At 44.6% G+C, this 24,172-nt stretch overlaps 1 protein-coding gene across 1 annotated transcript in view; it reads left to right on the top strand.

The window, feature by feature from the left end:
* Positions 1–23,694, top strand: part of GNA13 (G protein subunit alpha 13) — a 51,676-nt gene extending 27,982 nt beyond the window's left edge. The window contains exons 3-4 of the mRNA XM_038757052.1: positions 13,852–13,902; positions 22,287–23,694. Of these exons, the coding sequence (XP_038612980.1) occupies positions 13,852–13,902; positions 22,287–22,859 (624 nt within the window). The 3' untranslated portion in view covers positions 22,860–23,694. The remainder of the gene's footprint in view (positions 1–13,851; positions 13,903–22,286) is intronic.
* Positions 23,695–24,172: the final 478 nt, after the last annotated feature.

The following is a 24,172-nucleotide window of genomic DNA, read 5'->3' as shown; positions in this document are numbered from 1 at the left end:
TGAACCCATCTTCAACACTTCTGTATAGAGTCAATGGCTCATATAACTATTTACTATTTATTGAGAATTTGGTTTGGAGAGTGAACAGCTCTCCTTTGTGTTGAGAGCAGGGTGGCATAGTGGATAAAGTGTGGGCCTGGGAGCCAGGAAGCCTGGGTTTTTATTCAGGCTTCACCACTTGCCTATGACCTTGGGCAAATCACCTCCCTTTGCTAGACCTCAGTTTCCTCAACTGCAAAATGGGGCTGCAAAACCTGGTTCTCCCTCCTACTTGGAATGTGAGCCCCATGTTGGACAGGGACCATTTCTGACCTGATAAACATTTGCTTACCCCAGCACTTAGAATAGTGTTTGATGCATAGTAAGCGCTTAACAAATACTGTTTAAAAAAAAAGTTCTAGTGAGACTCCATGCAGATGTAGTAGCGTGATTGAAAGATAATCCCTTTTCTGCTATACCCATGCAAGTATAACAGGGCATCTCCTCTAACCCTTTACCCAATCAACACCCCCTTTCTTCCTTTCTTTTCTTTCTCTTCCGCAGTGAAGGAGAGACAGAGGAGAGCGCTTTAAGAGGTGGTTGAGTGGATTGCTTAGGGGTGTGTGGTTTTGGGGAGGTGGTTGTTTATGGGGATGTATGGAGTAACGTAGAGAAAGTAATGGAGGAAGCAATGTAGGTAGTAGTGCAACTGAAGCTAATAACTGGGGGTAACCTAGTGGGTCGAGCCTGGGCCTGGGGCTCTGAGGACCTGGGTGCTAATCCCAGCGCTTCCATTTGCTTGCTGAGTGATCTTGGGCAACTCATTTCCCTTCTCTGCCTGTTTCCTCTTCTGTAAAATGGGGATTCAGTGTGATCAATGCTCCCTCCTACTTCATTCACTCATTCGGTCAGTCATATTTGAGTGATTACTGTGTGTGGATAACGGTACTAAGCGCTTGGACTGTGAACCCCAGGAGGGGCAGGGACAGTGTCCAATCTGATTATGTTGGATCTACCCCAGTGCTTAATACAGTCCTCAAATACTTTTAAGTGCTTAATAAATACCACCACTATTAATTATTTAGTAATGGTCTGTATTAAGTGCGTATTGTGTGCAGGGGCACTGTACTAAGCGCTGAGAGAGAAGACACCTTTGGGAATTATATATGGTCCCTGCCCCTCGAGGGGTTTGCAATCTTAGAAATCCAAGGGAGGTGAAGTCCAATCTGTTTCATTTATTGATATTATAAATGATCATATTAAGATTGAATGGGCATTAAATCTTAAATTTGGAATCTGTTTTGTTTTGCAAAACTTTTTATTTTAACATTCTGAAGCATCTGTTCCTGTGTGTTCATTAGAAATCTAGCGTCTTGATGTAAGAGGCGTGTTGGTAGGGCCATCTTAGCAAAAAATGACATTTTGGCTAACTCCCATTTTACAATTCAACTGACTAGAGAAGAAGAAAATGCATTGACACTTTACTTTTCATGAACTGGTCAAAACCATTGAATATCTAGTAATTTTTCAAGACCTTCTGTTTCGATTCTGTTGATTCCACCAGCAGTCTGGTGAAGTGCTTAGTTGGGTATTAGTTAAAATAGTTTTCACAAATTGGGACTGCTGAGTGAAGCAATTTTCGGTATACACAGGAAATCGAAGAGGAAACATACCAAGTTTTGAATTGAGGGCCGATAATTCTGGTACTTAGAGATTGTGCCGCACTTAACTCTTAAATGAATGCCGCCTCTCTTACTCTGCCTCTTATAAACATCAGGGCAAGAGGTGAAATTGGATTGGGATAGCTTAGTACAAAAGAATATGGCATGTTATGAAACTTGTCTTCTGTGTCATTTTATGTTTTTCCTTTCATGTGAAATGCTCAAATTTTTTCATAATGAAGCCAAAAGTTGAAGAGGAAAAGATAGCTGTAAAGCAATTACCAGGAATGATTCCGTTCTGAGGAAGGGAGGAAAAAATGGTGCAAAATAGAGTCCTCAAATTAGTGAACTTTGTTTGGGGCAGGTTGTGAGGAATGGGGACAATGAGTGCTTGTGGGTTCTACTAGCAGAAGTGAAAAACACTGTGGAGTAAATTCAGAGCCAGATCGGAAAATCCTGCATTTGGACTAGCTTGGGGCAGACGGGAACATTTGAAATACATCAAAGATAAAGGTTCGTTTTCTGGCAGTATCCAGAAGTGATGAAAGTCCAGGCTTGAAGCGCTCGGGGTTACTACTTCTAAATCAGCACTCCTAACCTTTGATGCTGCTAATGGCTGGGGAAGTTAATAAGGGAATCATATGAATGTGTCTACTGACTCTGTGGACTCACCCAAGCGCTTAGTTCAGTGCTCTGCACATCATAAATACTGTTGATATTTAAAATTCCCTCGTCTTAGGGAACCCAATAGTGTCAATAGGCGTTTACCCAGTGTCTTACCTACTCTAAAATGCCATCCACTTTAATTTTGCCATAGCCCACTTAATATAGTGTGTTTGGATAATTAACTGTCAAGATTTCCACTGACATCAGTAGACTTGCCATGTACCTTGAATGTGGTATCTGGAAGTTTTGATCATTTGAAATGCATCAGATTCATTGCTGAGAATGTGAAGATATGAGAATAAGCTCCTTCAGGGCTGGAATCTTTGAACAGTCATACTCTACCAAGTACTTAGTGCAGTGTTCTGCTTATAATAAGGGCTCAAGAAGTAGGATTGATGAATTTATTCAGCATTTGACCAATTATTCAGGAAGATTAGTGATCTCCACCTGATTGAGCAAAATCAAAAACATTTTAAAAAGCTTTTATTTTATCCATTCTTTTTTGTATGGTACGTTTAGAGTTTTCTCTGAGTAGGAAAATAGTTTAAGGCAGAGAGGTCTGCTAGGGTAAATAAAATGGGGCTGCAGCTCAGAGTATACATGCATAAATTTGAAGTGCCATTAGGACCGGTTGTCAGTGGTGCATTCCCATTGTCAGTGGTGTTTATTGAGCGCTTACTGTGTGCAGAGCCCTATACTGAGCGCTTGGGAGAGAACCGTATGACAGAGTTGTTAGACGCGTTCCCTCCCCTCCATGAGCTTGCGTCTACAGGCGGAGATAGAGGTTAATATAAATTATATCAGGTACTATTAAAATAAAGTAAAATATAACTTGTAGTTATATACATGAATACTGTAGGGTTGAGGGTGGGGTGTATGTCAGATGTGTCTAGGAACATTTGATAATGCAGTTAAACATTTCCCCTCTTGCCTTGTCTCAGACAACACATCAGCCCATCAGTCATATTCATTGAATCATCCTCATCATCAATCGTATTTACTGAGCGCTTACTGTGTGCAGAGCACTGTACTAAGCGCTTGGGAAGTACAAATTGGCAACATATAGACACAGTCCCTACCCAATAGTGGGCTCACAGTCTAAAAGGGGGAGACAAAACCAAACTTACTACAAAATAAAATAGAATAGATATGTACAAGTAAAATAAATAAATAAATAGAGTAATAAATATGTACAAACATATATACAGGTGCTGTGGGGAAGGGAAGGAGGTAAGATGGGGGGGATGGAGAGGGGGATGAGGGGGAATGCTTTTTGTGCAGAGCTCCATGCTAAGTGCTTGAGCGAGTACAGTTTAAGAGTTGGAAGACACGTCGTCTGCCCATAAGGACCTTACAGTCTGAGGACTAGCTGTCTCTTTCCATACTGATTCATCTTAATCTACAAATAGATCCTCAGAGGACGGGGTTTGGGCACCCAGTTTTTTTCTCTTCCTTTCCCCAAACACTGCCCCCTTCCTCCCCCTCCCGCCAAATCTTCCCAGGACAACTCCCATACATCCAGATTGATTGGAAACTGGTTTCTGGGGGCGTGAGAAGTAATGCAGTGAGAGTGAAACTTGGGGCGGAGAGGGAGAGACAGTCAGAGAGTCAGGGTTGATTGTACTAAGATCAGGAAGGGCCTGGTGAGCTAGAGTTGGGGCTGGAAAGAATATGTCAGATGGCTGCGGGGCGGGCGGGCTTCAGATCCCTCGGTCTTCTGCTCTACCTTTTCCCAGCCAGCTCCATCCCCAGACCTTAGCCAGAATGGTCGTTGGATAGTTTGACGACAGTCCACCTGGTATTAACACCCGTGGCGTTTCTTTTCCCTCGGTCACCTTTTGCTGAAACTTTCCAACTGGAATTTCATTGAAGAAACTCTTGGTGTTGCATCTGAGTTGTTTGATTTACATCTGTGTGATTGCAAAGAAAAATCTGGATTGGGGGCCGAGCATGCTACCATATTGTCCCCACTTGGTAATGAAGACGGAGTAAAATTCCTATACAGTAGCCGGGCTTGATTTGGTTTCATTCATTGATAGGGGGCTCCTTTGCCAAGGGTCTTTGTTTCCAGTGGAGTAGTGTAGCTCTAATGCTTGTAATAGTTACAGTGATCTAGTCAGGATTGGATCTTCTTTTTTCTTTCTTTTTTTTTTTGACAGAAGTGAAAAAGTGAATGTGGTCTAATGGAAAGATCACAGGCCTGGGAAACAGAGGACTTGGGTTCTAATCCTGGCTCCCGCACTTGTCTGTTGTGACGTTGGGCAAGTCACTTAAATTTTCTGTGCCTCTGTTCTCTTGCATGTTAAAGGGCAATTGAACCCTCCTCCCTCCGACCTAAACTGAGAACCATATGTGTAACAGGGACTGTGTCCAACCTGAATACCTTGTTTCTACTTCAGTGCTTAGAACAGTGCTTGTCTCATAGTAAGCATTCAGCAAATACCAGAATTATTATTGTTTTCATCATTGTAATTATTATTAGACTATAGAAGTGCTTTTCAAACCAAGCTGCGAAGGATTCCATCCATAATGGTTCCAGGCATTATGATTATTAAGGCCAATTCTCACACTTGGAGGCCAACACACAGCTTTAAGTGGGAGTGGGGAAACTGTCTATCCATCTGTCACCCCACACCAGGCAGTTAGGCCACAGCCTTGAGCAGAAGACACCCCAAGAAGAGACAGTAAGGCCCAGTGAACAAACCACCTTATGGGTGATCCTGCTTTCAGTTGGGTTGTTTCTACCCTTCAAACTTTTGACATGGCAGTGTAGGCCTTCTTCCCAGTGTGCTTGTTTGGGGAGGGAGGTTGGCAAGAGTTAGCGTCTCAAAATGTCAGTGGTCAGGAGTTTGGTGCATACAAGACTGGACAACCTTTGGAGGTTTCTCAGGAGTGAGGAGGCTTGTGCAGAGCAAAATTTTAGAAAGATGATCCAAGCTGCAAAGTGAAGTCTGGACTGGAAAAAGGAGTGAAACTGATTAATGCGAAAACCTACTCACTGACCCCGCTGACTCCAAATGGGGATATGACAAACACCAGGGCCATCTTGGTGGCTGCTTGGGTGGAGAGGAAGGGACTGATTCTGGAAATGTTCTGGAGGAAGAACCAGAGAGAGGGAGGAGTGAAGGATAAGGCCAAGGTTACAGGTTTGAGAAAATGGGGAGGATGGTGATGTTATCAACTCTGAGGCAGTTGGGTGGAAGAAGAGAGGATTTGGTGCCAGGGGGAAGATGAGAAGCTCCATTCTAGACATGTGGAGTTTAAAGTTCTGCCAGGAAGAGGTGACCAGGATGGCAAGAGGAAATGCAAGACTGCAGAGAAGAGAGATCAGCTAGTGAGATGTTTGGAGTTCTCAGAATAAGGTGTTAGTAGCCATGGGAGCAGATGAGCTCCTAAAGGGAATCAGGGTAGGTGGGAAGGGGAGGAGCTGGGAGGCTCATCCACAATTAGAAATTGGAAGGTTGAGAAGAGTCGGTGAAAAAGGCTAAGAGGGATTGGCCGGAGAGATGGGAGCAGAACCAGGAGAGGACCGAGGTAGAAGAACTAAGGGTTGTTCGTGTTTTCCGGAGGGAACGGAACTTGGTGTCAAAGGCAGCCGAGAGGGCGCGGAGGATTAAGATGGAGTCAAGTCCATTGGATTGGACAAGAAGGAGCGAGCCGCCTCATTGGAGGGAATGGGGTGGAAACTGGATTGCAGGAGGGTGAGAAGGGAGCTGGTGGAAAGTGGGTGATTCCACTGTGTTCCAGGCGTTTGTCGTAATAATAATAATAATAATAATAATAATGGCATTTGTTAAGCGCTTACTTAACTTCTCTGTGCCTCAGTTACCTCATCTGTAAAATGGGGATTAAGACTGTGAGCCCCACGAGGGAAAATGTTATCACCTTGTATCCTCCCCATTTTACAGATGAGATAACTGAGGCCCAGAGAAGTGAAGTGACTTGCCCAAAGTCACACAGCTGACAATTGGCAGAGCCGGGATTTGACCCATGACCTCTGACTCCAAAGCCCGTGCTCTTTCCACCGAGCCACACGATCAGGATGGCATTTGCGGACGTGGGTCACGATGGTCTGGTATTTATGGTGTCTTGGCTTGCTAACTCCCTTAGTCAGTTCTTCCCTCTCCTGTTTTCCCTCACCTCCCTCACAGAGTTCTGGGTTAGGGTGACTCAATGTTGGAATATTGTTATCCACCTGGAACCCTTAACTCTGGGCATGGGTCTGCTGGCAATACTGTGCAAAGGGTTAGTATGCAGAGAAGCTGCAAATGGTGCTAGTAAAGTATCTGAGCTTCTCCTGAAGCCTAAATTGGGGGAAATCAGCCAGACCCAGTTAAATGTCACTGTTAAAGGTGGGTGAGACCCTGATTGTGTTAATAGGGACATCTGGTCTAGTGAAGAGCCTTTTGAAGCTGACCCCACTTTAAGGACGCCCAAGTTGTGGTTACCAAGACCACGGGAAGGGAGCCCCCCCCCCCCCCCCCCCCACACACACACACCTCAGGGGATCATACTGGGGTGGAATTAGCTGAGTTAAGTCAGTGATTCTGCCGGGGTGTTGCAGAGCCCATACCAGAGTGGCTTTTCTGGATTTATGATCATGGAGCGACTTTAGTCATCCTCACTGAAGAGGAAACCACGGGTGTGGGTGATTTGGGCAGGCTCGGGGGCAAGGCCATGAGGATCTTTTGTGGTAGCCCAGGTTCCCTGTGGAACAGAATAATGGCAGCAGTAAAGGGAACCTATGAGGGTCCCGGGGAGGTCTCTTGCGCACGCAAACCGTGGAAGGACCTAGACGAGGAGCAACAGGGATTGCACGCCCCGGGTTTAGTGTGGTCTGTCTGGAGCCCACTTGCATCCGGGGAGGAGTTTGACCTACAGCCCGAAGAAGCCCCCCTTAAGAAGGTAATACTGAGGACCTTAATAATAATAATGATGGCATTTATTAAGCGCTTACTATGTGCAAAGCACTGTACTAAGCACTGGGGAGGTTACAAGGTGATCAGGTTGTCCCATGGCGGGGCTCACAGTCTTAATCCCCATTTTACAGATGCGGTAACTGACGCCCAGAGAAGTGAAGTGACTTGCCCAAAGTCACACAGCTGACAATTGGTGGAGCCGGGATTTGAACCCATGACCCCTGACTGCAAAACCCGAGCTCTTTCCACTGCGCCATGCTGCTTCTCTTTCAGCTGGCCCCCGGCTCCTCCCAGAGTACCCTGGCAAGCGGCCTAACGGGACTCGGGAAGGAGGCCGCAGATGACACTGCATTAGACCGTCTAGCTGAGATGGATGAAATGCAGCTCTGGCTTACGGTGTGGGGGGAGGATTTACCCTCCTTCCACCCAGGTCCAAACAGTAGCCAGAGAGAAGGGAGGCAGACAGGGACGGGCACTGGCGGCAGGCTGGCAGGACCCCAAGCGTTGTGCAGGCTCCGAGCCACACCGCGACTCAGTATGGTGCCAATTCCTGGAATTGGAAATGCAGGGGATAGAGATTGACAGGCTCCCCAATTCAGTCTTAGAGGAAATCCTCCGGACCCTAACACAGGGAGAAAAGGAAAAAACTCAGGTAACAAGCAGCCAGAATCTAGGGAATCCTGCCCCCCATCCCCATCCCAAGCCTGGAAGACAAAAAAGAGTGGATTAGGGAGACTACGGGGAGGACTCCCACAAACCTGGTAGTGCTCAAGATGAGACCCTTGGTCACAAATCAAACCCCGAGAATAGTTTTCCTTTTTCCGCCAGGTCCCCGGGGGGTTCCATTTGTGAGATACATCCAGGTTTATCTGTAGTAACCACTAACTAAAGTCTTGAGTTCGAGTTGCAGGCACCCGACTGGTCTGTATGAATCAGACCTCTTATGCTGAAACCTGCTGCCACCCCCGATGAAGAGAGGTCTCCTGAGGATGACCTGAGACCATCTCCGTTCGGTTTTATGTACGGAAGGGATTGTGTCAATGTGTTGAGATTAGCTGTGCTTGCCTGTTTATGTAACAGTGTATATGGAACAAGTGTGGTGAGATGAATTGGCCAGGGTGGTGGAATGGTTTCAGAAACTGTATTATGCATGGTGAAATTCCTGAAGAGGAGCCTGGATAGCTCCCCCTTTCAGGAGTTATCACTTCAGAAGGGAAAAAGGGAATTTGTTTGAGGGAAAGCAGCTCCCTCAAGCAAATAAACTCCCCGTATTGTGAAATGTGGATCTCCTGATTGGAAGTATTAGCTTAGGTGCAAAAATGTAAAAGAGGTAATTAGGAAAGAGAGGATCCCAACTACTCTCTCACCCCAGCAGGAATGCCTGCAGGGGTGGCTCCTTTAATCTAACAAAGAGGTCTGTAAACGGGTTGAGAACAATTTATTACCTTTACTTTCGGCCAGGTAAAGAACAGTTGTGTATAGGGGGGTGAAAAAACCTGCTTTGAGAGATTCACTAATGGAGTTAATCAGTGGTGAAGAAGAGAATTTGCCTATATGCCAATACAAAAAGTAGTTGTATAAAAATATGGTCTTATTGAATGATGTTGCTGGGTTCTTAATCTATTGTTGAGATTGTAACTCCCTAGATTTTAGCCCAGGAGGACCCATTAGTTTGACGACAGGGCCCACGGCTCTGCAGTTTTGCAGAGCGCCTTGTCTTGAGAAGCAGCGTGGCTTAGTGGAATGAGCACGGGTTTGGGAGCCAGAGGTCATGGGTGCTAATCCCGGTTTCGCCACTTATGAGCTGTGTGACTTTGGGCAAGTCACTTAACTTCTCTGTGCCTCAGTTACCTCATCTGTAAAATGGAGATTAAGATTGTGAGCCCCACGTGGGACAACCGTATTACCTTGTATCTACCCCCAGCGCTTAGAACAGTGCTCGGCACATAATAAGCGCTTAACAAATACCTTCATTATTAGTATTAATAGTATTATATTTTTCCTTCTAGTTTGAAGATTTTGTATAGTTGTTGGGTTTACCGATCTAGCAAAGTCCCTCTTGAAGGGACTGAGGGTGATTATTGATCACCACTCACATGTGATATGGTTTATATAGTTGATAGGCTACTGCATTGCCAGTTTATAGCCATCTCTATTGAAGGGATTGATGGTGATATTGATCACCACTCCTTTGTGTACCTTTAATGTAAATTCTCCCCATCAACTGCAGCCCTGGGTGAATGTAAAGGAGTGAATGTTGTTGTTCAACAAGGGGTGGACTGTAGTGAACCCACAACAAGCTGCCTTTCTAGTGTCTGTGATCCCGCGAGCAACAAGGGAGAGACTTTGCCAAGGCAGTGATGGGCTTGAGGGTAGGTGATTGAGAAGCAGCATGGTTCAGTGGAAAGAACACGGGTTTTGGAGTCAGAGGTCACGGGTTCAAGTCCCGGCTCCACCAGCTGTCAGCTGTGTGACTTTGGGTGAGTCACTTCACTTCTCTGGGCCTCAGTTACCTGATCTGTAAAATGGGGATTAAGACTGTGAGCCCCCAGTGGGACAACCTGATCACCTTGTAACCTCCCCAGCGCTTAGAACAGTGCTTTGCACATAGTAAGTGCTTAATAAATGCCATCATTATTATTATTATTATTATTATTATTATTATTTGGGGGTGGAGCGTGTAGGGAAGCATGGCTTTCTGTCCCTGTTCTTTCCCGTTAACAGGCCTGGACCAGTCAGTGACTTCCAGGTAGGCCCCGAGAGAAGCATCTGTAATAGCAGAAGCTGCCGGAGAGCAGTACTAGGAAGCAGAAAGAAGGAGCATTGGCAGAACGGGCTCCTTTGACCACAGACTGGTATTGGGCCCTTGGTAGAGTGAGTGAGTGTATGTGTCACTCCCTTGCACGTTGGTAAAACGAAGAAAAAGAAACTACACGTTAACCTTGGTGATCAGAGGTGTGGTTTGACTTGTACTAGGAGTCCCTGAGGCTCCCCCAGGCCAGGAAGGTCCTAGTGGTATGAACCAGGGGCTCACGACAGCGTTTGGACGGGAATAGGAAGAGGGAGGTGGGGCAGTAGCTGGAGAGCAATAGCAGTGAGGTCTGGAGCACCTATGGTCCAGACCTACCAGACTCTCCTATAATGTGGACCTCATGGATTGTGTGTAGTACGTTGTGGTCGGTGGACTGTAGTCCCGGGATATGTAAGCAGAGTAGGAAACCAAGAGGATGTAGAATGTAAATGGGAACCTAAAATTAGAAGCAGAAAAATGTGTGATGGTTCCTTTTCAATCATAGTTCTTAGGAAGGGAAATTCAATATAGGTCAGAGTCCTCTGTAAATTAGGGATAAAGACTGTGAGCCCCAGGTGGAACACAGACTATGTCCAACCTGATTTACTGATAGCTCCCGTTGCGTTCAGTACAATCCCTGGTGCGTAGTAAGTGCTTAACTACCAATTAAAAAATATACATGGCAGTTTTGGAACTTCTGAGAAGGGTTCTTAGCTATGTAGGTTAAACTTCTTACCTTAGAAGCAATGAAGACTGGATTCTTCACTTGGCTGTCCCCTCTAGATTGGAAACTCCTCATTGGCAGGAAACATTTACCAAATCTCCTGTAAGGTACTCACACAAACTCTTGGTGTTGTGCTCTGCACATACCAAGTGTCCGACAAATTTCATTTATTGTTGGCATCATCCCCTTGATGTCATCCCGGGCAAGGATCATAAACTTGTAATTTGTGCTAGGTCTCCTCTGTGTGCTTTATAGGTGAATAGAAGGCAGCACGAGAGCTTTATTCTCTGAAGAAATGGGAATTGTGTCGTTAGTCCAAATGTCTGTTATTTTGAAAATGATGAAAATCCACTAGAAATCAATTGTTTTAAAATGAAAATGATTTGCTTCACCTAGCATAGGTCTTCTGACAATCTGATTGCTTCAAAGATATGATGGGTGTGCTTACTAGTGTTTCCAAGGCTACCGTTTCCAAAGTTTACTCTGAGCAGAAGATCTATATCTCTGAAATGTGCTTCCTGCTGTGGTCTGAAGAAGCTTCAGTTAATTGACCTTTAAGGCACGTTGCAAGCAGAACTTTTGGAGATGTGTATGAAACCACGATCCATCAACGCCTGTGTTTGCTTGTCCAAAGGAATTTCATTATTTGGATATCAGTCAATGAATGGTATTCATAAGAGTGTACAGGGCACAGGGCACGGAACTAAACGCCAGTACAACAGAGGAAGCGGACATGTTCTCCAGAGCTCTTTCTACTGGTATTCGCTTGGGTCTTATGGCTGACATTTTGGCAGTTTTGGGAAGCAGCATGGCTTGGTATTGTCAGAAGAGCTGGGTTCTAATTCTGGCCCCCTCCTTCTGCCTTCTGTGTGATCTTAGGCAGGTCAGCTTAACTTCTCTGTGCCTGTTTGCTCATCAGTAAAATGGGGATTAAATATCTCTCTATCTCTCTGTGTCTCTCTCTCGGTCTCTGTCTCTCCCTTGGTCTGTGTCTCTTTCGGTCTCTGTCTCTCTGTCTTAATTAGACTGTCCAACTGTCTACCCCAGTTCTTAGTACACTGCTTGTTTCCCATCAATCAGTGGTATTTATTGAATGTTTAATCTGGGCAGAGCACTGTCCTTAGCGTTTGGGAGAATAAAATAGAATTGACAGACAGGTTCCCTGCGCACAAGGAGCTCCTAGTAAGGAGTTAACAAATACCATTATTATCATTATTACGCGTGCCAAAATTGACACTTACTATTACACTGTCAAGCAGTTATAAACACTGTTGAAGGTTTGTGATGGCAAAGTTGTTATAGCGTGGTTGAGTGTTCTCTTTGCACGTTTTAGAGCCCATTTACCCCATTTCCTATAACAGATCTCCCTGGTTTGACTATTTAAACCTTGAATCAGGTGTATAGATGAACAGAAGGCAGCATGAGAGCTGTATTCTCTGAAGAAAGAAGTGTTTAGTTTGAAAAAATGATGAATTACTTTAAGGTAATTTTACTTGTACTCCTTCATTTGCTTTACTTTTTGCAGTAGCAGCAAATCATCTTTTCTTCCTGTATTAGCAAAGCTCTCTATGTTGGAGCAGAGTCTTGATGTCAGGAATGTAAAACAGGACAAACAAGAGTGGTGAAGGTACTGTAAGGAGAGAAACCTCTGTGGGAATCTGAGATGGTTTAATTTGACTGCTGGAATTCACTCTCTCCTGCACCATAGTGAATAAATGAGCCTTGCATATTACTGGTTGTTTCCTCTGTTCTCTAAAGGGAGGATTGTAAAAGGTTCTTTCATTCATTCATTTATATGTTTATTGAGCGCTTACTGTGTGTACTAAGCACTTGGAAGAGTCCCTAAATCTATTTGATGAATTTGGGATTGCTTCACATTGACAATTTTTTTAGTTTCCATTCTCATACCACCAGAGTAGCAAAATGTTGGGGTTTGGTTTGTTTGTTTTTGTGGGGTTTTTAAAATAATTTTGGAATAATTTATTAAAATATGTCTTTAGAAGAGTAAGGTGACGTGAATATTATTAATGCCCAAACCAGTGCATCCTCATAATGTAGTAAATGATTCAATTGTATTTATTGAGCACTTACTGTGTGCAGAGCACTGTACTCAGCGCTTATGTGTTTTGAAATCATGTGTTCTGAAACAATGAAAAACACTTAAATGCTGGTGAAGGGTGTGCAGAACGGAGTTGAAGGGATAGTGATTTCCCCCTTCTAGACTGTGAACCTGCTGTTGGGTAGGGACTGTCTCTATGTGTTGCCGACTTGTACTTCGCAAGCGCTTAGTACAGTGCTCTGCACACAGTAAGCGCTCAATAAATACGATTGATTGATTGATTGATTGGTAGTGAAACTTCGGCTTTAGAAAAGGTCGTCTGGTTTATGAAACGACACACTTCTGTGGTGTAGAGCAAGATTCATAATTTATTGCTTGACCAGCAATTCTCTCCCTGGAAAGCCATATACAAATATGTCATCTTCATCTATTCTTTATGGCTTAGCATTCCCTTCTGAAGATCACTGCTAAATAAATGTTAATTTTGTTAAATTGTTAGTTGCTAATTTTGGAGGTGACAGACTCCAGATAATAGGAGTCATAGTAGTAACAGTATTAAGCACTGAAGTGTGCAGATTGGAACTAGATATGGTCCCTGTCCCTTGGGAGACTCTCAGTTTGCGAGCAAATTGAAACAGGAGTTGAAAAATGTCTTTATTTCAAGAGCAGAGATTTCCCTTTTCATAACCTGTAACTAGCCACATGAAGAGGTATGGTAATGAAATTTTCAGTTCCGTGTGCAAATGGTTAACCTTTGAAAGTGGCTCCATGTTGGGTTTTGTTTTCCGTTGTATTGTGTTTGAGGTAAGGCATTTGAGCACAAAACTCCTTAAAGAGGGTGTGCGCTATGTAAGGGTTTGCTCTTGAATTTTTCTATGGTGAGTGGGGGTTTTTTTGGTTGTTTTTTAAGGGCTAACTGTACAGACTGAAATTGGTGACTAAATATGTTTGGATTACGTGTTCAACTAGACTGCGTAATGTAAACTGCTGGGCTAGAGTTTGCTGTTTGTGAGAAGCACTCATATCTTTTCATTTTTGTCTTGTTTTTCTAGGGCGAATCAGTGAAGTATTTCCTGGACAACTTGGATAAACTTGGAGAATCGGTAAACTGAATTTGCTGTGGGGAATTGCCGTAGAGCATGTTAGAATTCAGCTGGACGAAAACTTTACAGGATTTAAGGGTGAAATGTAGAGCTGGATATCATTTTAAAATAATTTGCTCTTTGATTTATTTTGGTGTTCCTGAATTAGAACTCACAGGCATTTAGGAGAGCTAAAAGGGGGGGGTGGGGAGGCTTATTGTTAAATCCTGAGTGCTGCATGTATAACTTTTTTATGTTTTTTCAATTGTGTGTTAGCTACCAAGATGAATGCTTTTTGCTAGTGGTTCTTCGAATGAATGGTTTCTAACATCGTCGTTCATTTAAGCTTGACTGTGTGTGTAGATTAATTGTCTATAACATCTTTTTTGGTTTTGTTTTTTTAAACCCTAATTTTGCTTAACTTGTTTTTACCTTTGAGGTTTAGTCGTCTACGTTTTAAGACTGCTGTTTCGAAGTTGTTTAAAGCAGTAGTTTAGGCCATGGATATTAGACCGGCAGTTTGGAAAGAAAAGAACATTGACCAAGATTTCTTCCCCGCCGCCCCCCCCCCGCCCCCCCCCCACCACCACTCCCCTCGTGAGTGATTACCAAATTGTTCCCGCTTTGCAAAATAATTAGTTGTCAGCGGAGGCTCACTAGTCATTCGGATTGGGTCCCGTCCCCCCCCCGTCCCCCCCCACTCTCATGTGTTTTTCCGTACCTTTTGTCTATCATATGCCTTGGTTGCCATTTTGGCCCTTTATGGGTCCCACTCCTTGGAAATAAGAACAATTATTTTCCTGTTCTCGAGCCCAGACGAAAGGATGCAGGGGATGGAACGATTTCAGAACTCCTTGGTTGAAATCCTCCCCACGTCAGGATCCTTGGCAACTGCAGGGCCGCCCATTCAAGTCACCCACCCTTGACGATGAAACGGGTCGCTCTGTAAAGCTAGCTCCCTTTCGCTGCCGGAGACACGCTCTTTGTCACCAGAATGAAGAGAGTCAGCTCCACCAGTTGTCCCTAAAGCTAAGGCCGCATTCTTGCCAAAACTCACACTGTGGTTCTCTCCGTAAGGATAATCGTAAGGATAATGTCTTTTTGACAAGCGCTTTCTCTGTGCCCGAGCACTGAAGTAAGCGCTCCGAGCCCTGATCAGCTCGTGCTGTCAGAAGAGGGTTCCCTAACTTTGAACTCTGCCCTTGCCAAAGCGCATAGGACGGTTGCACCTTACGGAAAAACTGAGTGACTAGTAAAAACAGTTCATGGGCCCGCCCCACCTGGACATGTGATATTTTCTTGTTGACTATTCGACAGACTGATTATGAATAGCCTAAGCTGAATTCCCGTGATTCACTTCTCAAAGAGCAGGGAAGGCCCAGGAGAGAAATGGCTCTCCAAAAGATAGGCCCCTATCATAAATTCATGGTCTGATCTCAGATGTCCGTTTGAGAGTTTTGGTCTCATTTTTTGGAGTAGTCTGCTACTGAGTTGAAAGAATTAAGTTTATTCTTTTCTGCGCAGTGTTGCCTAATGGACGGGGCCTGAGAGTCGGAAGGATCTGGGTTCTAATCCGTCTGCATGTGACCTTGGGCAGTCACTTCACTTTTCTGGGCGTCACTTACCTCATCTTGAAAATGAGGATTCAGATTGGGAGCCCAAATGAATTTGCTTGTATCTACCCTATGGGATGGGATTATGTATCTATGGGATTAAAACTGTGATCCCCCCCGTAGGACAACCTGATCACCTTGTAACCTCCCCAGCGCTTAGAACAGTGCTTTGCACATAGTAAGCGCTTAATAAATGCCATTATTATTATTATTATTATTATTATTATTACCACCCCAGTGCTTAGAGCAGTGCTTGGCACATAGTGTTTAACAAATACAACAGTTATTATTATTAACAATAATAATGTACTATGTACTACATACTGTTCTAAGTGCTGGGGTAGATACAAGGTAATCAGGTTGTCCCACGTGGGGCTCAATCTCAAACCCCATTTTACAGATAAGGGAACTGAGGCACAGAGAATTCAAGTGACTTGCCCAAAGTCACACAGCTGACAAGTGGCGGAGCCGGAATTAGAACCCACGACCTTTGACTCCCAAGCCCATGCTCTTTCCACTAAGACACGCTGCTTCCTTATTATTATTATTGTTGTTCTTTTGGAGCACAGGATTTCTCTTAAGCAGACATCCTCTCCTTCAGTCAAGAGAGTAGTTCTGTCATGTGTATTTATTAAACACTTACTGTGTGCAGAGCACTGCACTCAGCACTTAGTTATTTGCCTTTTTGCCACAGTTTCCCAAGTTGTATCTGCCTGCCTTTAAATCTTGGTGTATCCCCACCAACTTGGTGTTCCCATGTCAGCTTTGCAAAGAAGTTGGACAGGGAGGGAATGTGAAAATTGGTATCGTAAAGAAGTTGTGATTTTAGGTGATTTTTTGATCCTTTGTGGTGACTCTCCAGACATTTTGGACCCCATTCAGAGCTTGGATTTACAGGTTTGCTGTCCCACTAGTCTGTCCTTTTTGACAGATATCAATCCCCTTCTGGAGAAGAACAGTCCACTGGCCCAAAGAGATGGTTACTTCATAATTGCTAAGGTCTCCTCATCTCAGCAGTTGAAATCAGCTGTTAATTATACTTATAGCAGAATAAGTCACTGTCAGCCAAATATTGGTTTTTTTTTTCTGAGTTCTTTGAAAGGAGCAATTTCTCCATATGCTCTTCCAATCACCACGTTAAGGATGTGAAACCCAGCTTCCAGAGAAATGCTTTACCTCTCTAATACTACGGAAGCAGTGTGGCCTAGTGAAAAGAGCCCAGGGCCGGGAGACAGAGGACCTGGGTTTTAATATCGGCTCTGTCTCTTGTCTGCTGTGTGACCTTGGGCAAGTCACTTCATTTCCACTGTGCGTCAGTTCCCTCAGCTGCAAAGTGGGGATCCAATACCTGTTCTTCCTCCTAGGTACACTGTGAGCACCACGTGGGACTTGACAAACTTGTATTTACCCCAGTGCTTAGTACAGTGCTTGCTTGGCAGTACCACAGCCACAGCCCTGGGAAGCAGAGGCAGAGTTGTAATCCCAGCTCTGCCACTTGCCTGCTGTGTGATCTTCATCATCATCGTCATCAATCGTATTTATTGAGCGCTTACTATGTGCAGAGCACTGTACTAAGCGCTTGGGAAGTACAAATTGGCAACATATAGAGACAGTCCCTACCCAACAGTGGGCTCACAGTCTAAAAGGGGGAGACAGAGAACAAAACCAAACATACTAACAAAATAAAATAAATAGAATAGATATGTACAAGTAAAATAAATAAATAAATAGAGTAATAAATATGTACAGACATATATACATATATATCTTGGGCAAACTGCTGCATTTCCCTGTGCCTCAGTTCCCTCATCTGCCAAATGAGGATTCAGTACCTTTTCTCCCTCCTACCGTGAGCCCCATATGGTACCTGATGATCTTGTATCGACTTCATTGTTTAGTAGAAAAGCACTGTGGCCTGGTGGATACAACACTGCTCCGGAAGTCAGAAGGACCTGGGTTCCTATCCCAGCTCTGCTACATCGTCATAATAATAATCATAGTATTTGTTAAGCGCTTACTGTGTGCCAAGCACTGGGGTAGATAGAGGGTGATCAGGTTGTCCCATGTGGGGCGCACAGTTTTAATCCCCATTTTGCACATGAGGGAACTGAAGCCCTGAGAAGTTAAGTGACTTGCCCAGGGTCACACAGCACACAGGTGGCGGAGCTGGGATTAGAACCCACATCCTCAGACTCCCACGCCGATGTTCTTGCCACTAGGCCTGGCTGCTGGTCAGCCCTGGGCAACTCACTTGGCTTTTCTGTGCCTGTTATCTCATCTGTAAAATGGAGATTAACACTGTGAGCCCAGTGTGGGACAGGGAGTGTGTCCAGTCTGATTACCTTGTATCAGTGCTTAGTCCAGGACCTGGCACAAAGTAAGCACTTAACAAATACCACAATCATTATTATTATTGTTGCAGAGCTTGGCTCCTAGTAAGCACTCAAACAATTGCTACTCTTATTGTTACTTCCCATTCCTTTGAGATCTCTCAATTGCCTTCTGGGCACGAAGCTGGGGGGCAAAGTTCTCGATTACGGCTCTTCTTCCTGGACTCAGCCAAATTTTTGAAAAGTTTTTCTGCTCCTGTAGTTGCCTGCTACTTAATGGGTATTGTTTTAGTGTTGCCAGGCCAAGCGAAAACAATGGCATTAAGAACATAGTTTTCTTAGCAGGGTGTGAAGGAGACTGTGAAGTGTTTACATAACAGTAGAAGAGCCTGGAAAACTGAATTCACCGCATTCTGGAGAAAACTTATCCTCTTTAGAAATGGAGTTCAAGTTTTGTAAATCGTCATCTGATTCTTTGATTTCAGGGCTTTTTTGGTCGAAGAACTTGCACAGCTGGTGGATGGTCCATCTTTTGAAATTCTCTATTTTTCCATCTTTCAGGATTACAACATAGTTTAAAATGCATGATGTTCCTGGATGTTGGATTTTTTTTAAATGGTACTTGTTAAGCACTTACTGTGTGCCAAGCACCATTCTAAGCACTGGGGTAGATAAAAGTTTTTTAGGTTGGATACAGTGCCTGTCCCGCATTGGGCTCACAGCCTTAGACTGTGAGCCCACTGTTGGGTAGGGACTGTCTCTATATGTTGCCAACTTGTACTTCCCAAGCGCTTAGTACAGTGCTGTGCACACAGTAAGCGCTCAATAAATATGATTGATTGATTGAGAAGAAGTATTTAATCCCCATTTTTGAGGAAACGGAAGCCCAGGCAAGTTGTGATTTACCCAAGGTCACACAGCAAACAGTTGGCGGAGTCAGGATTAGAACCCAAGGCCTCTGACTCTGAGGCCTGTGCACTTTCCACTAAACCATGCTGCTTCCCTACTCTTGAGTTTTGTCATTTGCATGATTAGCAAGATTCAAGAGATTTAGTGTTACCAGGATTGCAGGGGAAAGTTGGAGTCTTGCTGGAGGCATGCTTTGGAGATTTTTCCTGGAAAGCTAAGAATCATACAGAGTGATTGTCAGTAGTATTTATTGAGTCACCTGGAAGAGTACAAACCGGAGTTCGTAGGCAAGTTCCCTACTCCTGAGGAGTAGTGTGGTTCAGTGGAAAGAGCACGGCCTTGGGAGTCGGAGGTTGTGGGTTCTAATCCCAGCTCCATCAGTTATCAGCTGTGTGACTTTGGGCAACTCACTTAAAGTCTCTGTGCCAGTTACCTCATCGAAAATGGAGATTAAGGCTGTGAGCCCCACGTGGGACAACCTGATTACCCTAGGTCTCCCCCAGCACTTAGAACAGTTCTTGGCACATAGTAAGCACCTCACAAAATTATTATTATTATTATTATCATTTACAGTCTAGAGGAGGAGCTTACAGTTTTGAGGATTAACCTCAAATTGGCCCTGCCGTTCAACTAGGACCTTAGTCTTGTCTATCTTGATTATCTCGTCTGTCTCACCGCCGACCCCTGGCCCATGTCCTCCCTCGGGCCTGGAACTCCGTCACCTTCATATCTGACAGTCCACCACACACCCCACCTTCAAAAACCCCCTAAAACCACATTATGTGCCATAATCTTTCCCTGACTGACTGTACCTTCAATTCTCCCGTCGGTCATGATCCCTTAAGCACTGCCAGCCCTTAAGGAACATACACTTGTACTCTACTATTTCCCTCATCTCCAACGTATTTTAATGTCTCTGCCTCCCTGTAGTCTAAGCTCCTTTGGGTCAGGGACCTTGTCTACCGACTCTGTCGTACTGAACTTTCCCAAGCGCTCAGCTCTAATTCCATTGATCGACTGATGGAGGCATGGGTTGGTAAAGGAACCCCGACCAGTTCAGAATGAAGCTCTGGACTTCTCTTCTGAGGTTTCATTTGCATCTGGATGACCATCCTTCCCTCAAGAGCCTCTGATTTTTAAATAGCGGGGCAATGCAGAAGCAGGGTGTGGACAGATAAGACAAAAGAGAAAGTGAAGAGAATATGCCGCCTCCAAAGATTTGAATACTGGACCAGCAATGCTGTTTGGCAGTTCCGACAGCACACCGATTACGACGAACCGATCCAACCACATAGTTACTTTTACTTTGGGGATTATTGAAATGACCTTTCCCGCCAGTCACTGATGTGTTCTCAAGTTTCCCCGTGCCCCACTAATCTCTCCCCTCTGTTGCCACCTTGTATCTCTGCATTTATGGATCCAGGCCAGAGGAGTCCATTGCCTAGCTAATGCTAGCGAAAAAATACTTTTCGTAAGAAGGCATAAGGGGGATGAGGCAGAGGAAGCAAGTTTTAGTCGTAGCAGCTAAGTCTGCAGCCCAGGCTCACATGCATCCCATGCATTAAAGGTAAGGGGCTTGTGAGAGTGGTTCTACTCGGGCCTGTTACTATGCTTTGGGGTGTGTGGTTTTAAACGGACGCCCCAGTGGTTATGACTTTTGCACTTTGGAAGTTACGTGACCTTTAGAAAGTCTCCTTTCTTCGGGAGTCTTTAGCACTAGGAGGTAAAATACATGGTCACTAAAAGTATACCTGGACAATATTTGGAGATTTTGATATCGTCCAGCGTGCTTTTTCTAAGAGTTTACTGGGGAGCAAACTTGACTGTGGCTCAGGCAAACAGGAAGGTCAGACCTCTTCACGGTCAAAGATGGAGGAGAGTGTTTTGTTGTGGCGTGTCGGTGTTTTTTGTTTTTTGGTTTTTGTTTTTTTCAAATCTGACTAAGGTATGTCACCAGAGCGGAAAATCCTCTTATTTTTCAGTGAGTGAATGCGTCAGATACTCAGCCAATCGAGTTAGGGAGCGTGTTAGTGAAAGGAGCACAAGCCTAGGAATCAGAGGATCTGGGTTCCAATCCCAACTCTGCCACTTGCTTGCTGTGTGACAGCGTGCATGTCTGTTAACTTCTCTGGGCCTCAGTTTCCTTGTCTGTGTAATGAGGAATCAATGCCTGTTCTCCCTCATACTTAGAACCGTGAGCCCTATGTGGGTCAGGGACCGTTGGACCTGATAAACTTTTATCTTACCCCAGTGCTTTGAACAGTCCTTGTCACACAATACGCGCTTAAGAAAAACCAAAATGATGATGATTTTCACCCACCGCTGCACCCAGAAGAGGTGCATCTCAATCAGTGGTATTTACTGAGCCCTTAACTGTGTGCAGAGCACTGTGCTCAGTGCTTGGGGAGAGTACAGTGTAACTAGAGTTATAATCCCGGCTCCTCCCCTCATCTGCAGTGTGACTTTGGGCAAGTCATTTCACTTCTTCGTGCCTCAGTTCCCTCATCTGTAAAATGGGGGTTAAGAATGTGAGCCTACATCGGGCAAAGACTGTGTCCAACCTGCTTAACTTGGATCTACCCCAGCGCTTAGAGCAGTTCTTGACACATAGTAAGCGCTTAACCAACACCATAGTTATTATTATTAAGATTTATTACAATCCAGTTGAGTTGGTAGGTGTGATTCCCTGCCCACAAGGAGCTTACAGTCAGCGGCGTACCCTTTCCTGAAGCACCTGCTGGAGAGTGAAGCCAGGATGTCCTTGACCCAGGCAATATTGGACACTGTTTCAGAGTATCAATCCAAGTTTTGGATATTTTAGGTATTGGCCCCAAGCACCTGGGGCTGTGTCCTGCACACATCAGACACTCCACAAATGCCATTGATACTCAAGTGCTACATATTTGGGATTACAGTGAAGCAGCGTGGCTCAGTGGAAAGAGCACGGGCTTTGGAGTCAGAGGTCATGGGTTCGAATCCCGACTCCACCACATGTCTGCTGTGTGATCTTGGGCAAGTCACTTAACTTCTCTGGGCCTCAGTTATCTCATCTGTAAAATGGGGATTAAGACTGTGAGCCCCACATGGGACAACCTGATCACCCTGTATCCTCCCCAGCACTTAGAACAGTGCTTTGCACATAGTAAGCGCTTAACAAATGCCAATTATTATTATTATTATTATTATATTATTATTGCAGCAGGGGAAAAAAGAATATTGATTCTCTCCCCCCAACCCCGTGAAAATGAATTTGTGCTTCCCCCCGTTCAGTAGATCCGCCGAGTCTGGTTTGGGCAGGGTGAGGGAAGGGTTTTGGAGTGGTTGGATGAAGTGGGGTGGGGCTCCTCTAGACTGTAAGTTCATTGTGGGCAGGGAACCTGTCTGCTAATTTCTCTTGTACTCTAGCAAGCGCTGAGAGTAGTGCTGTGCACGTAGTAAGCGTTCAATAAATACCGTTGTTAGATTGATCGGGTGACCCGCTGGTATACCGAAGAACTCCAGAGGTGCCCGAACTGTATCGTGAAGACTAATGAACTCTTTTCTCCTCCCTTAGGAGTACATTCCATCCCAACAAGATATTCTGCTGGCCCGAAGACCCACCAAAGGGATCCACGAGTACGACTTCGAAATCAAGAATGTTCCTTTCAAGATGGTTGACGTGGGCGGTCAGAGATCGGAAAGGAAACGGTGGTTTGAGTGCTTTGACAGCGTCACCTCGATACTTTTCCTCGTCTCTTCAAGTGAGTTCGACCAGGTGCTCATGGAGGATCGACAGACCAATCGCCTCACAGAATCGCTGAACATTTTTGAGACAATCGTCAACAACCGGGTTTTCAGCAACGTCTCCATAATTCTCTTTTTGAACAAGACGGACTTGCTTGAGGAGAAAGTACGAATCGTCAGCATCAAAAACTATTTCCCTGAATACGTAGGGGACCCCCACTGCCTAACAGACGTCCAGAAATTCCTGGTGGAGTGTTTCCGGAATAAACGCCGGGACCAGCAGCAGAAGCCCCTCTACCACCACTTCACCACTGCTATTAACACGGAAAATATCCGACTGGTTTTCCGCGACGTGAAGGACACCATCCTTCACGACAACCTCAAACAGCTTATGCTCCAGTGATGTGCAAGAGACGATTCCCCCACACCCACGAGTTCTTTTGTGTTTCCGATTTTTGTTTTTTTTTCCCCGAATAGCAGTTTACAACCGAAGGTGGAAACCATAATCCTTCTGTTTCGACTTCTTAGAAAACTTTGGGGCCCGCTCTGGGTTTATGGGTCAAGGCTGCAGAATTAACACCTTATTGCCAATTAATTCAGGCTTTAATCCTTTCCACCGTAGCTTCAAGCTGAGTCAAGTTGTAACTTTTCTAGCAGACCTCAGGTGAGGTGTATTTCAGGCTTTAATCCCTCCCACTTTTCCCATAGTAGTTGTTAACTTATAGGTAAGCGGTTAAGAGTTCTGAAACATGTTTCCTCATGTGATAGGGGTGACTTTATCATCCTTTGGCTACCCAAGGGCTGTAGAAAAAAAGTTGGACCCGAGGGATCCAAACTCATTGGCCTACCACTGCTTTGGCCTTAATTCTTTTTAAGCAGATATCAAACTTTCTGTTGTCGTGGTTGGCCTTTATTATTAATTATTCTGGGGGGTTGGGTTGTGGGAAAAAAGTACGTCTTCTAAAATGAAGTTCTTTATTTTAAAGTTTACATACGCATTTCTGGTTTGAAACGATAGAAGAGCGTGCACACGTGGCACAAAGGAAACCAAGATATGTGCAGATGCCACATAGTACTTTAATGAGTAAATCATGAGATGTAGTTAAACCATCTAAATTTTCCTTATTTAATGATGTATTTAACATTAACAATGTACCTGTCTTGTGCTGAACATTCTGGCAATATCAGTGAAACAGAGCTGGAACTTGCTGACCGAATAAATGAATGTGGCCTTTTTATAATTTTTTCATTGATCGAACTTTGCAGATTTTTAAAGCGTCCCGGTCACACAGACAATTTGACCGCGATCCAGCTACATCACAAGAAATACTTTTTGATCGGTTCTCTCAGCTCCGAGCATGAGGCCTCAGTCTGCCCATTGAACTTCACCACATCCCTCACTCTTCTCCCCACCTCTCCCTCCCCAACCCCAAGAAATTACTGTCCATTGTAGGAGGGTGCATACATTATGAGATCATTTCTCTTTGCAGAATACAGTCCAAAGTACATTTTGACTTATAAGGCTTTGTGGTTTAGGTTTAGAGTTGGTCACCTCCAGCTGGTTGAGTTTTGACCTCGTAACCATTGCACCCTGCTTTGTTGGCGCACTGCCCCCGATCAAGGTTTCAAATTGTAATCCTATTGGAACGGCTTTGATTCCCAATGCGCTCATTTTCAGATGATAACAGTTGTGGTTAAAATAGCAAATGCTGTGTT

Source organism: Tachyglossus aculeatus, chromosome 15 (genome assembly GCF_015852505.1).
Source record: "Tachyglossus aculeatus isolate mTacAcu1 chromosome 15, mTacAcu1.pri, whole genome shotgun sequence".
In the NCBI taxonomy this organism is placed as follows: domain Eukaryota; kingdom Metazoa; phylum Chordata; class Mammalia; order Monotremata; family Tachyglossidae; genus Tachyglossus; species Tachyglossus aculeatus.
The sequence above is the reverse complement of the archived record's forward strand: the minus strand, read 5'-3'. Positions and strand labels throughout refer to the sequence as shown.